Source organism: Chelmon rostratus, chromosome 10 (genome assembly GCF_017976325.1).
Source record: "Chelmon rostratus isolate fCheRos1 chromosome 10, fCheRos1.pri, whole genome shotgun sequence".
NCBI classification, from domain to species: Eukaryota; Metazoa; Chordata; class Actinopteri; order Chaetodontiformes; family Chaetodontidae; genus Chelmon; species Chelmon rostratus.
The window spans coordinates 25,627,501-25,641,108 of NC_055667.1; the positions used below are offsets into that span (position 1 = coordinate 25,627,501).

At 45.7% G+C, this 13,608-nt stretch overlaps 1 protein-coding gene across 6 annotated transcripts in view; it reads left to right on the forward strand.

The window, feature by feature from the left end:
* The window catches only part of sulf2b (sulfatase 2b), a 66,934-nt gene that overhangs the window by 29,781 nt on the left and 23,545 nt on the right, over nucleotides 1-13,608 (forward strand). For 5 of the 6 annotated variants that reach the window (XM_041944886.1, XM_041944890.1, XM_041944889.1 and 2 more), the window contains one exon: nucleotides 12,557-12,783. In XM_041944886.1, the coding sequence (XP_041800820.1) occupies nucleotides 12,624-12,783 (160 nt within the window). In that variant the 5' untranslated portion in view covers nucleotides 12,557-12,623. Of the gene's footprint in view, nucleotides 1-3,675; nucleotides 4,044-12,556; nucleotides 12,784-13,608 lie in introns of those variants that run through there. The other variant, XM_041944887.1, reaches the window with a different exon arrangement.

Consider the following 13,608-nt stretch of genomic DNA (forward strand, 5'->3'; position numbering starts at 1 on the left):
GCTTAGATGATGCTTCTGTCTTCATGTTCTATTCATGTTGAAGTGCTGCGTGTGTTTGTGCGTGTGTGTGTGTGCATGTGTGAGTGTGTGTGTGTGTGTGCGCGCGTGCGTGTGTGTGCGTTGATGCGTGTGCGTGCGTGCATGCATGCGTGTGCGTGTGTGCCTGTGTGCGTGCGTGTGCGTGCATGCGTGTGTGTGTGCGTGTGTGCGTGTGTACTTGCATGCATGCGTGTGTGTGTGCATGTGCGTATGTGTATGTGCGTGTATGCGAGTGTGTGTGTGTGTGCCTGTGTGTGTGTGTGTGCCTGTGTGCGTGCGTGCGTGTGCGTGCATGCTTGTGTGTGTGTATGTGTGTGTGTGTGTGTGTGTGTGTGTGTTACAGCAGATGGGCAGCGGATCTCTTAAAGGGATATTCCAGCCTGAATCAGTGCTCCCGTGTTGTTCTTGCTTCTGGTTCTGTTTCTGTCATCAGGCGAAATCTGGTCGACGTTACATCATCGACATTTCTCCACTTTCCTGTTTTCTCATGTCGATTTAATGTTTGACCTCTGAATGGATTTACCTGAAGCAGGTTTCACTTTGGAAACACACCATTGTTTACTTTCTGTGTTCACTCTTAGATTTTGACAGACCTGTCTCCTCATTAGTGTTTATATTCTTCTAATGTGCTTTGCTGAGTTTGTTTTGGAGGAAACCATCAGTAGTTTAATCCTGGAAGTGTTTTTGGTGTTTTTGGTCGGGGTGGATGGTTGCACATAAAGGCTGAGGGCTCCACCAGGGTTTACATCCTGAGCTCCACATGTTTGGGTTAGGACCACAAATTCACCTTGTTATGGTTTGGAAAGATGGTAGTTTTGGTTAAATATTGAAGAATTAAACACATTTTATCTCATGCATTGACTTTTCCAGTATTTAACAGAGACCACAACCTCTCCCAAACCAGTTCCCCCAAACAGAACCAGAAAACTTTCAGCATGGTTTAGTCGCCTCGAGCCGAAACATGCTCGCGATGACAATGTTAGCATGCTTGGCAGGTAATGTTCACCAACTGAGACCTAGCATGCTAGCGCTGGATAATTAGCACTAAAGACAAAGTACAGCTGAGAATGTATCGCACCAAATATCATGGCAGTCTTTCCAATAACTGTCGAGACGTCACACATGAAGTCAGCAGGATTCATCGTCTGACTGTCTGAAACAAATGAAATGGAAATCCATTCAGTAGATATCAAAGTCTGGACCACAGCTGATATCACCACGGCTAAAACAAAATCTGACCCATTCTGTCCATATTTCTCCAGAGCAGTCCTGCTTATTGATAATACACCCAAAGATATTACAGAGATTCCTCCAATGATACGACCAAATCTCTGACAGCAGACAAATTTAAATTGCCCAACAATATTTTTTCATAATAACCAGCAAGTCTGCCCAAAGATGTTATCCTCTGGGATGACGCAGAGGTGTTTTCCGATCTGTTGAGGTCATTTGCTTTGTGTGACGTCACGTTTCCTTTGTTTCCTCCTTTGCTCCCAACATATTTACTCCAGCCACCAGAGGGCGGTGTCACCTCAGTGTAAACAGATGTTTCTCCTGATGGTGAGTGAAGGGGTTCTTCTTCCTGGGAGGATGATTTGATTTTAACTCTGCTGAAGGCACAGGAAACATGTTGAATGTTTTGCATGATTTGATCCTGAACATTCGGTGGATGTTTGAGGCTCGTTGAAGCTGTTTCTGGTGGAGGTGGAAACACTGAGGGCGTCGTGCTCTCCTGAGACATCTGTGATACCAGGCATCGGCCGGCTGAAGTGGAAAGAGATGCACATTTACGTGTGATGCTCTTCATCAATAAAACAGCCGAAGAGCGTCAAAGTGACGGGAGGCGTCACTCTGCCGCCTCTTCACATCCACACTTTGGACAAGTGGTTCAGACCTGGAGACGGATTCATAAAGCCTGCAGGCACAAAGAGTTGCTCCGATAGTCTGAGAAAATTCTTAAAAGACAATCTCTAGAATTTCCCCTTACAGTGAAGACGCATCTTCTCCCTGAAGAGAAGGTAAAGCTGTCAGCAGCAGGAAGGACTTTTAAGAGGTTTCAGAGTTTCTTAAGCAGAGCAGCAAACAGAAATATCGTCCAAGCGCTGACTGACAGCGAGTTAATGAAACGCTGCAGATTAGATGGTGCAGGGATAATGTTTGTGGTCGATCTCATTAGAGATGCGCTCACGTCTCCCACCCAACACAATAACGCTGTAACACCAAATTAATGAAAGCCGAGCCGTTTTCGCCGTTAATGGCTCCGTCAATTAGATTTAGTGCTAAAATTAGCATCATGATGAACAAACTTAAAGCAAATATTTAACGACTATCAGCATGTGAGCAATTTGGCCTCTGTTTTCAAAGGCTTCGTAGACTTTGTGATTAGCCAATCAGCTCCAAGGGGCGGGACTAACGCCAGCGTAAAGCTGTCTACTGGAGGAAACTGGCAAACGAGGCAGAGCTGATGGCTCATGAATCCAGATGTTGCTGCGTTGTCTGTTTCTCACCTCAAATGTTTTTCAGACATGTGTTTTAGTGAACGGCCGCCAACTCGCAGTGCGTCACCGTCCAGCCGAAGCTCTGATTGGTCCGTTGAGTCCAGATACGTTGTTCTCAGTGATTGGTTAGGGCGAATCAGCATTTCTGTCTGATATCAGGCAAACGTAAAGCAGCGTTCATCATTATTTATTTTAATTTGTCAACCACGCCTCCTCACTGAGGTCACACTTCCTCAGGTCACACGTCAGGACTCACTGGACGCGATGGGACCAATCAAAGAAAACACAGATTGAAGGTTTGCGGTCCTTTGTGCTGTTTGATGAGCACAGCCGGCACTCTAAATCAATTCATTGATTTGAAAAGGAAACAAAAGCCGAACTCATCAGTCGGTGTCAGGAATGATTCATCTCTTTTATTAATCATTTTCTTTCCTCGTTAGTTCAATATTAACTAATTCAGGGGGCTCGGATTGCTCACCAATATCAAACGGCACTTCCAGAGGGGGGGTCAGGGAGGGAAAGGTTCATCCTCTGTGGAGCATCAATGAGATCAGGAAGTTCATGATGATCTCCGAATCAGACTTTGATGTTTCTTTGTAAAATGGAGGACAGGTCAGAGGTCGTCAGGAACAGTTTGCTCATGTTCGATTTGTCGGAAATCAAACGGGACAGACGATTGGTTGATCTGTGGTTCAGGTGAGGGACAGACAGACAGAGACACAGAGACAGACAGAGAGACAGAGACAGACAGAGAGAGACATACAGAGAGAGAGACAGAGACAGACAGAGAGACAGAGAGACTGAGAGAGAGAGAGAGACTGAGAGAGAGAGACAGGGATAGAGAAGGGAGGCAGAGAGAGAGAGAGAGAGGAGGGATAGGAACAAGGCGATAGAGTGAAAGAGGTAGAGAGAGAGATAGAGACAGACAGAGAGAGAGAGAGAGACAGAGGACGATGTGTAAAATGATCGAGAGAAAGAGAGAAAGGGACAGGACGATAGAGAGAGCCTGAGCTGGAGCTGGAGAGAGAGGAGGGAGCGAGGGAGGAGGACGGAGGAGGGCGAGCGGCAGCAGCTCAGCTGTTGTTACAACAGGGAGGGCGTTCGGTCATCGAGGGGAGAGAGCCGTTGCCGCGGGGATTATTGCCATGTCTGCCGCCGCGGCAACAGCCAACAGGACCTGAACTGAGGCTGTCGGTTCGGACAGAGCCTACGAGCAAGGCAGCGCGGTCATGACGAGGAAAGAGAGGAAAGAGGAGAGAAGAGAAGTGAGACGTCGGGTTCGGTGAAGGAAAAGACAAAGAAAGATGTAGAGAAGAAGAGAGAAGGACAGAGTGTGAAGGAGAGAGAAGCCAGATTTGAGAGTGTGAAGCGTCACCCACGAGGAAGCGAAAGAGGAAAGACGAGCCGAAGAGGAAGAGAAACGGAGAAGTGAGAGCTGGTTGTCTCGTTTTACTCTTCGTCTGTTGGCCTCGTCTTCATGCCGAGAAGAACTGCCGCTCGGTCACAGTAAGTGGGTTTCCTGCATGTTTCAGGTCTGGTCCAGATCAGGTTGTTGTGGATCCGTTTAGATGTGTTTGACGAGCAGCGGCAGGACCGGCGTTCTCTGTGTTTCACATGTTCGTCCGTCTCTCAACACGTTCTGACTTCCTGTGGACGAACATCTTTAAAAACTCCTCACTTTCATTTTTCAGCTCTTCATATTTTCTGATAGTTTATTTCATTTTTTATGTTTTGGTTTTTGTCCAAAAAAACAAAAGACATTTAGTTTCCTCTCAGGTTAGACAACGAAGAACACACTCACATCAGAGCAGCAGTCAGTGTTTAGTTTATCAAATACAGATGATCAATCAACTAATCATTACAGTACGACTGAACCTCATCGTATTTATTTCAACCATGTAGCAGAGTTCTATTTTCCACTCGCTTAAAAAAGAGAATTTGCTTCAGGCAGAGACGCAGGAAAAGACTTAAATACCATTTAAATACTAGATAAATGTCATTATTAGTTAATGAAATGCACACAGACGCAGCAAAATAATAGAAATAATATCAAATGTCCATCGAGAACTGAGGAATATATCACAGTAAAACTTAATTTTGTGTTTTGTTTAAGGTTGAATTATATTTAATGTCACAATGTTCTGATCTTATTTGACTTGTAGCTGAGTGATATTTTCTATAATTTACATGTTCAGACTCATTTCTGTTTGACAGATCTTCCTCCTCTGAGCCACAGAGCTCCATGAACACACACTGTAGTTTATTCTGACTCACACGCACACACACACACACGCACACACACACACACACACACACACACACACACACACACACACACACACACACACACACACACACACACACACACTGTCCTGCCGCCACAAACGTTCACTACAGCACCAAATGTGGATTCCTCCGCCGCTGAAAATAGTCCCCAACAAGTGAGCAGCTGTTTGAGGAAATGACTGAAGCTTTTAAGCTTTTTAACATGAAACTAGATATTTGTGAGGAGTTTTTAAAGATTTAATCGCAGACAGAGATGGACACGTTGTTGTTTGGGCTCTGTATTTGAGAGAAATATCGAAAAGCGGCAGGCTTTTGTTCTCCTGTACATCTTCTATGTCCTGGCTCAGCGTTTGGTTTCAGCACTGAGGGAACAGAGAAACTAGCAGAAGACAGTTTCTTCTCCTCAAAGCTGCCCTGAGGAACTGAAGAGCTCCACAGCTTCCCGTACAGAGGGAGATCCAGGGCACAGTTAGCCTAGCTTAGCATGAAGCCTGACAGCAGAGAGGGACACAGGTTTGTTCTGGTCTCCCAGCATCCTTCCATTACGATGGTTCTCCCAGGAAGCCCCTCACTGGCATGGCCTTCCAACTTTATTATGAATAATTATCATACACTGATAACGATGATAACGCCAGCATGCTGATGGTATCATATTCACCAGCTTGCTAACATGCTAGCATTTGCTATCTAGCAGGAAACACAAAGTGCATCTGAGGCTGATGAGAATGTCATTAGTTTTGCAGGTATAGTGAATGCATAACTTGCAGGCGTATTAAAAATGTGACCCAATGATGGCGCTAGAGGCAAAGTCCGGCATCACCAGAGTTAGCCGGCTTCATCCTCTGAGGACCATCAATACATGATACAAAGGTGACAAACCATCTAATTGCTGATGGAGGTCTGTTTCTGACTTCTCTTTAGTGATGTTGCTGGTTACTGATCTCAGAAATGAATTTACAGCGTCAGTATTACAGACAGGAAGGACGTCATTAATCAAAGTATTGAACAAACAAAATGTCAAGTTGACTTTTATACATCGATAGAATGTGTGTATCATGTCTGTGTGTGTGTGTGTGTTCCGAAGCGCCGACCTCAGTCACTGACTTCCTGTCGAACACCTGCGTGCACCTGCGCGCCTCACCTCAGCCTCCGCCTCATCCGTCCGCTCAGAAAGAGCTGATCTGGTCTGAGACAGTCGGTGGAGAAGCTGACTGAGCGTAAAGACGAATGCCTGCTGACGTGTTTATTGATAACAGTCAGGAAATATCAGCTGCCATGCTGATCAGAGAGACAACAAAGCTATTGGACGATGTATTGATCATACATGACAAACTGTATGTCCAGACCGCAGCTGGCTCTATAATACAGAGTGAGAAGCTAATCTCATTACCGCATCAATTTTATTGAACTGGCTGCTTTACAGAGTTCTGTCAGGAAGCAGTGGGCTGACCTTTGACCTTTGACCTCTCAGCACGGGGAGGCATTTAACCTCGCCGCTGCTCCCTCTGCATGTGGAAGTGACTAATGAATATGGAGCAGCAGGTCTGCATTAACGCTGTATCTCTTTATTGACATTCAGCACATTTCATATGGAGTCACGCGGCGGCCAGCTGCATCTGTGCCGAGGTCCGCCCATCTGCTCATGAATATTAATGAGCAGATAGACATGATGGAGGAGAGAGAGACGGCGAGGGCACATCAGGATGACAGACGACAGGATTTATGAGGCCCCAGGGGTGTTTGGAGCTGTTGTTCGCAGTTCAGGAGAGCATGACTGCACATTTCCAGACGCATAATAAAGCATGATAGTATAGTTTAATGCACTGCCTGGCCAAAAGTATGTGGACGGTGGCCGAACATATGTGACGGTGTGGGGTGATTGTGCCTCCGCTCTTCTGGTTCCAGCCTTTGCACCAGACGTTGGAACCAGGCTGCAGGATTTGATCCCAGCACTGCTGTTGGGTCATAATCCGGCTCATCCACACCAAACCTGGACAAGCGTTTCTTTATGGAGCTGCTTTGTGCTCGAGGGCTTGTAGAAACAGGAGAGGGACAAGCACAAACTGTTGAAGCACAGTCGTGTAGGAGGTGAAGGAGTGTAGTAAGAATAGCATACAGTAAAAACACTTGGAGCACGATTCCACTTTTGGACTTTCCTCAAGGTAATCACAGTTATATGGTCGGGGTCAGAGCAGGTGTTACTGTCGGTACATCTGCTTCATTTCCCTGAACGCTCTCATGTGGAATCGTGAGTGTTTCTGTCGTCTGTAAGAAAACAAAAGGAATTAATTCACATGTTCATGCATGTTTATGCACTGACCTCCCACTGTGCTTCCAAACAGGAGCACAAGACGGCGCATGTGCAGCAGCCGTTTATTCCAACAGCAGCAAACTAATAATACATTAAACTGATTGTGATGATGGCAAGTAATCATTAACTCTGTGTTACACAAAACTCCACAAAGAAATCCGTAGAATCAGTGGTGGAATATAACAAAGTACATTTACTCAAGTACAGAGAGACAAATACTGCCGTTTTTACTCCACTACATTTGTCTGACAGCTTTAGTTACTAGTTCCTTTCCAGATTCCTTCCTGTCCAGTGAAAACCACAAAAATTCTCCTTCTTCAGCTAAATAAACTGTTTAAAAAGCCTCTTGGATCAGCTGAAAATGCATCATCACAAAGCTGATAACAGGCCGTTTTTCTGAGATACGAGGTTCTCACAGGACAAACATATGATGATCTTATAGAATATGATGCATCGCTGTAGATTAAACCAGCCAACAGGATATAAAGTAGTTCAAATGAGCTCAACCTGAAACAATAATCCACTAATATTAATCCACAAACATCAGATATGATGAGAAACACTGACAGCAACATTTTACTGATACACCAACACTTTGACTTGAAGTACTTAAGTACTTTTACTTAAGTTTAGCTGATGACTTTCACTCATAGTGGAGTATTTTCACATTATGATATTAGTACTTTTACTTCGATAAGTGATCTAAATACTCTTTCAGTAACCCATGCTAAGAAACCCTTAAGTTTAAGTTTCTTTATAAGTACAGTGATTCTCTCTTAATATTTACCTTAATGTAAATCAAGAATGGCTTAAATCACAAATATCATTGTTCTCAGTTCTGGAGGGGCCTTCAACACGTCTGTGGACTCACCGTTAAAAGCATTAAAGGCTGAGCTGAGAAGCAGAAGCAGCACCTTTAGTCTAAAAGAGACAGAACGTGGAACTGTTCTGCCTTCAGTTCTCATCTAATGTAAATTTCTACCTAATTTAACAGCTGCAGTTTTCTCTGTTTGCTGCAGACTCCTCAGACGGAGCTGAGGATATAATATTTCACTGCTCTGAGAAGAAGAAAACCATGAATGTCAAATAAAACAAACTCTCTCAGCTTTATTTTCAGGACGAATGTATGAAAGCAGCGCTTTCATACAACAGCTGCTTTTGTTTTCAGCAGCGTCTCGTCAGGGTTAAAAAGGTTTTCACCTCCAGCCGGTGAGCCGGAAATGTTTTAGTTCATGTCAAAGATTCATCTCCAGACCAGCAGCTCGCTGCGGCAGGACAGATGTTTAACAGGAAAAACACCGTTAGAGACGTATAATTGCTTCACTCTGTGACAATTACACTGATGTACACGCGGTCTCACCGCTAACCTCGACAAGTCCAAGTCCTGGATTCAAGTAAGAGCTTTTATCAGCAAAATATACCTGAAGTATCAGAAGTAAAAGTACTCATTATACACAATGGCTCCATTCACAGTGTTATATGAGTATAGAAAGTATCTCACTAACATGTGAGAGCATTTTAATGTCGGAGTTCAGTACTTTACATTACTTTAAATCCTGTTCATACGGTATCAGTGTTTTTATGTATAAAGTAACTAGTAACTGGAAGTGTGAATGTAGTGCAGTAAAAGTACAACATTTCCCTCTGGTATGTGGTGGAGTAGGAGTAGAATAGAATGGAAAAGGTCAAGGAAATTAAGGAGTATGTTAGAATTGTACTGAAGTACAGTACTTGAGTAAAACCAGCACTATGAGGATCTGACAACAGATTGATTAAAATAATAATCCACTAATTTATCATGAAACTCCGTCAGACTCATGAGAGAAGAAAAAAAAATCAAGAACAGTGCAGCAGAACCTTTTTATTCCACATTCTTCCTTGTTAAATCCTGGTGCCTACATTACCCACAATGCACCTCAGCCTCCAGCAGCTCAGTTGTGGTGTGTTATGCTGGCAGCAGCTGTTGTGGCCTGCAGACACCTCCACCAACAGACTTGTTTCATGTCTGAACTCGTCTTCAGCCCCAACCGACGCTGCCTCGAGTGACATCACGTGAGGACATTAATCACACGGCGCCCCCTGGAGGTACTAAAGGCTTGTACTCCTTTTAGCTCCCTGACACCTGGAAACATGCTGATGTATAAAATCGTTGCTGTTTTTGAGCCCTCTGCAATCATTTTGGTGCAACTTCCTCTTCTTCATTTCAGGTGTAGATCATCACTAGTATTATTTGTTTTTCTCGTGTGAAACGGTGACATGAGGACACATTCCTACATCACAGGAGCTCCGCAGCTTATTCAGATGGCTTCAAAAGGCCCCTGAACGCCTCACCAGCTGTCAGTCATGAAAAGGTCCCTGAACGCCTCACCAGCCGTCAGTCATGTTGCGCTACAGATATCTTTCGTGCTCAGGTTGGGCGTTTGCAGACCTTCTGTTGATGATAAAAACTTTACCCACAGACGCTGAAGCACTGGTCTCCAACCTGCTGCGTTCAGAGCCGAGCGAGCCTGACAAATAATCCTGTAAGCGGAGCCGTGGGGTTAGTCTGGTCTCAGGTCAGTTTTTAGGTCAGTTTCATAATGAGACTGTATGACATAACATAAACATAGTGCGGTGGATTACTGACAGACTCCGTAGAGAAGCGGTGCTGGTTGAAACGCGGTGCTGGGTCACTGCAGGACAGAACACATGTTGGGCTGAACGGAGCCAACAGCTGGACCGCTCTGCTCCGGTCCAGATGTTGGCTTCATCATCTGATCCATAAACTGAGTCAGATCCCACATCTGTTTGTCTTTAATCACACTCTTTATTTCTGGTGTATCATGTTCGTAATCATCGCTGATAACATCGCACCACTCAATTCAATGTAGTTAATGTTTGTAGTATTGAGGTGGTTAGTTAGTTAACCGATGGCTGATGATAACTCAAATCAGATGTTCGGTGTAAGAGACGGAGCTGCAGTGTCAGATGTGTCACAGCTGAACTGTTAGAGAACAGAAACATTTCAGTGAAAACAGCCTGAAAGGATCCATCAGAAAACCTGAAGCTGCAGTCGCCTCGTCTGCAGTGTTTGATTAATGTTTACAGACTGTTTATTCAGTCAAAGTGAATCAGGACAATGTACTTAAAGTAGAAAAATACTCCCTGTGCTGCTGAAATGAGCTCTGTCACATATTAAACTATACTTTGTCATTGCTGTAGTAACATGACGTTTGTTCCTCTGAAACGCTGCTACACAAAACTTAATGTTGTGAATGTGTAGCTTCATAGAGAGAGAGACACTGAGGGGACACTGAGAGAGAGAGAGAGACTGAGAGAGAGAGAGAGACACTGAGGGGACACTGAGAGAGAGACAGAGACTGAGAGAGAGAGAGAGAGAGACAGAGACAGAGACACTGAGGGGACACTGAGAGAGAGAGAGAGAGAGACACTGAGGGGACACTGAGAGAGAGAGAGAGAGACTGAGGGGAGACTAAGAGAGAGAGAGAGACACTGAGGGGACACTGAGAGAGAGAGAGAGACTGAGAGAGAGAGAGACACTGAGGGGACACTGAGAGAGAGAGAGAGACTGAGAGAGAGAGAGACACTGAGGGGACACTGAGGGGACACTGAGAGAGAGAGAGAGAGACTGAGGGGAGACTGAGAGAGAGAGAGACACTGAGGGGACACTGAGAGAGAGAGAGAGAGACTGAGGGGAGACTAAGAGAGAGAGAGAGACACTGAGGGGACACTGAGAGAGAGAGAGAGAGACTGAGAGAGAGAGAGACACTGAGGGGACACTGAGAGAGAGAGAGAGACTGAGAGAGAGAGAGACACTGAGGGGACACTGAGGGGACACTGAGAGAGAGAGAGAGAGACTGAGGGGAGACTGAGAGAGAGAGAGACACTGAGGGGACACTGAGAGAGAGAGAGAGACTGAGAGAGAGAGAGACACTGAGGGGACACTGAGAGAGAGAGAGAGACTGAGAGAGAGAGAGACACTGAGGGGACACTGAGAGAGAGAGAGAGACTGAGAGAGAGAGAGAGACACTGAGGGGACACTGAGAGAGAGAGAGAGAGACTGAGGGGAGACTAAGAGAGAGAGAGAGACACTGAGGGGACACGGAGAGACACTGAGGGGACACTGACAGAGACAGAGACACTGAGGGGACACAGAGAGAGACACTGAGAGAGAGAGACACTGAGGGGACACTGAGAGAGAGAGACATTGAGAGAGAGAGACACTGAGGGGGCACTGAGAGACAGAGAGACACTGAGGGGACACTGAGAGACAGAGAGACACTGGGGGGACACGGAGAGACAGAAAAACACTGAAAGAGAGAGAGACACTGAGGGGACACTGACAGAGAGAGAGAGACTGAGAGACAGAGAGACACTGAGAGAGAGAGAGACACTGAGGGGACACAGAGAGAGAGACACTAAGACAATGAGAGACGCTGAGGGGACACTAAGAGACAGAGAGATACTGAGGGGACACTGAGAGACAGAGAGACACTGAGATAGAGAGAGAGAGATACACTGAGAGACAGAGAGACACTGAGGGGACACTGAGAGACACAGAGACACAGAGAGAGAGAGACACTGAGGGGACACTGAGAGACAGAGAGACACTGAGAGAGAGAGAGAGAGAGATACACTGAGGGGACACTGAGAGAGAGAGAGGGAGAGAGAGAGACACTGAGGGGACACTGAGAGTGTGTGTGTGTGTCATCTTATCCTATAATTGTGACCAAATAATGACCAGAAATCTTGCAGCATCTCTGTCTGTCTCTGTCTCTCTGTGTCTCTCTTTGTCTGTCTCTCTGTCTGTCTCTCCCTCTCCTTCTGTCTGTCCCTCTCTCTCTCCTTCTGTCTCTCTCTCTGTCCCTCTGTCTTTCTCCTTCTGTCTGTCTCTCTGTCCTTCTGTCTGTCTCTCTGTCCCTCTTTCTCTCTGCCCTTCTGTCTGTCCCTCTGTCTTTCTCCTTCTTTCTGTCTCTCTGTCTCTCCCTCTCTTTCTCTCTGTCCCTCTCTCTCTCTGTCTGTCTGTCTCTCTGTCTCTCTTCTTCTGTCTGTCTCTCTTGTTGTTCATCTGTATTCTGTCCCTCACACCGGACGTCACGTCCTGCTCTGACATTTTAGCCAAACACTGCAGCAACGATCAGAATAAAATCACGTTTTCTTCAGCAGCAGCAGAACATGCAGTCGGCCATTTTTCAGCGAAACATCTGGATCGCTGCTGATTTCTACGATACCTGCACCAGCAGCTTCAGGACGTCACATTTGAGAAAGCGAATAAAATTCAAATTTCCACTCACACACAAGGAAAATTAAAATCATGCCGTCCTGGAAGCTCACATGTCCTCAAAGCAGTCCGTCCCCAGGACTAACTTTTTACAGTGTGCTGCTTGTGAGGAGACGTCAGCATCATCTGTCTGTCTTCCAGAAGCTGAGACTCCTCGGGGGAAGCAGCTGATTGGTTGAACGTTTGGGGAGGTCAGGGGTCGAAGGCCATGGCGGGCCGACTCCTCCTCTTCCTGTGCATCTCTGTGACGCTCTGCCCCGCCCACTTCCTCTCTGGCCAGCGTCTGAAGCCCCGCCTCCAGAGAGACCGCCGCAACATCCGGCCGAACATCATCCTCATCCTGACCGACGACCAGGACCAGGAGCTGGGTGAGCGTTATATCACGACTGTTAGTGATTCTGATGCTGTTCATGATAAGTTCACTGTTAACAGAGTTTTATATTTGTTACATTTAGTTTTTCAAAGTTAGGAAATGTTAAAGTCTGATGTAGTCTGACACTGAAACAGTGATTCAGCCTCTTCCTCGCGGCTTATTAATGAAGCACTGCTATCAGATCACAGCTGAAAGACAGATTTAGTTATACTTTATTGTTCTCACTTTCAATCAGAATGTTTAACTCAGTTTGGCAAGGTCGTCTCAGGTCAGCTTCTAAAGAGGAGGACAGAGGCGCTAACGTTAGCCTGAGCTGTGATCCAGGATCATCCAGGACCCACAGAGTCCACAGAGTCGATGTTCCAGTCCTGAACCCACCGTTTTCTCATGTTACCTGTAACATCACAAAATTACATAGTTAGCTAACGGTATGCTAGCTGTTGACCTTAAGTAGCGCTACGCTAGTTAGCTGGACATGCTAACATTAGCAGCTTTTGTTAGAGCAAATGAACACTCCTCATATGGAAGCAGCATGTTTACAATGTAATAACAGTGTGTCTCTCTCTCTGTCTGTCTGTCTCTGTCTGTCTGTCTGTCTCTGTCTGTCTGTCTGTCACTGTCTCTCTTTCATGTCTGTCTGTCTCTCTCTCTCTGTCTGTCTGTCTGTCTCTGTCTGTCTGTCACTGTCTCTCTTTCATGTCTGTCTCTCTCTCTGTCTCTCTCTCTATGTCTGTCTGTCTGTCTCTGTCTCTGCCTGTCTCTCTCTCTGTCTGTCTGTCTGTCTCTCTCTCTATGTCTGTCTGTCTGTCTCTGTCTGTCT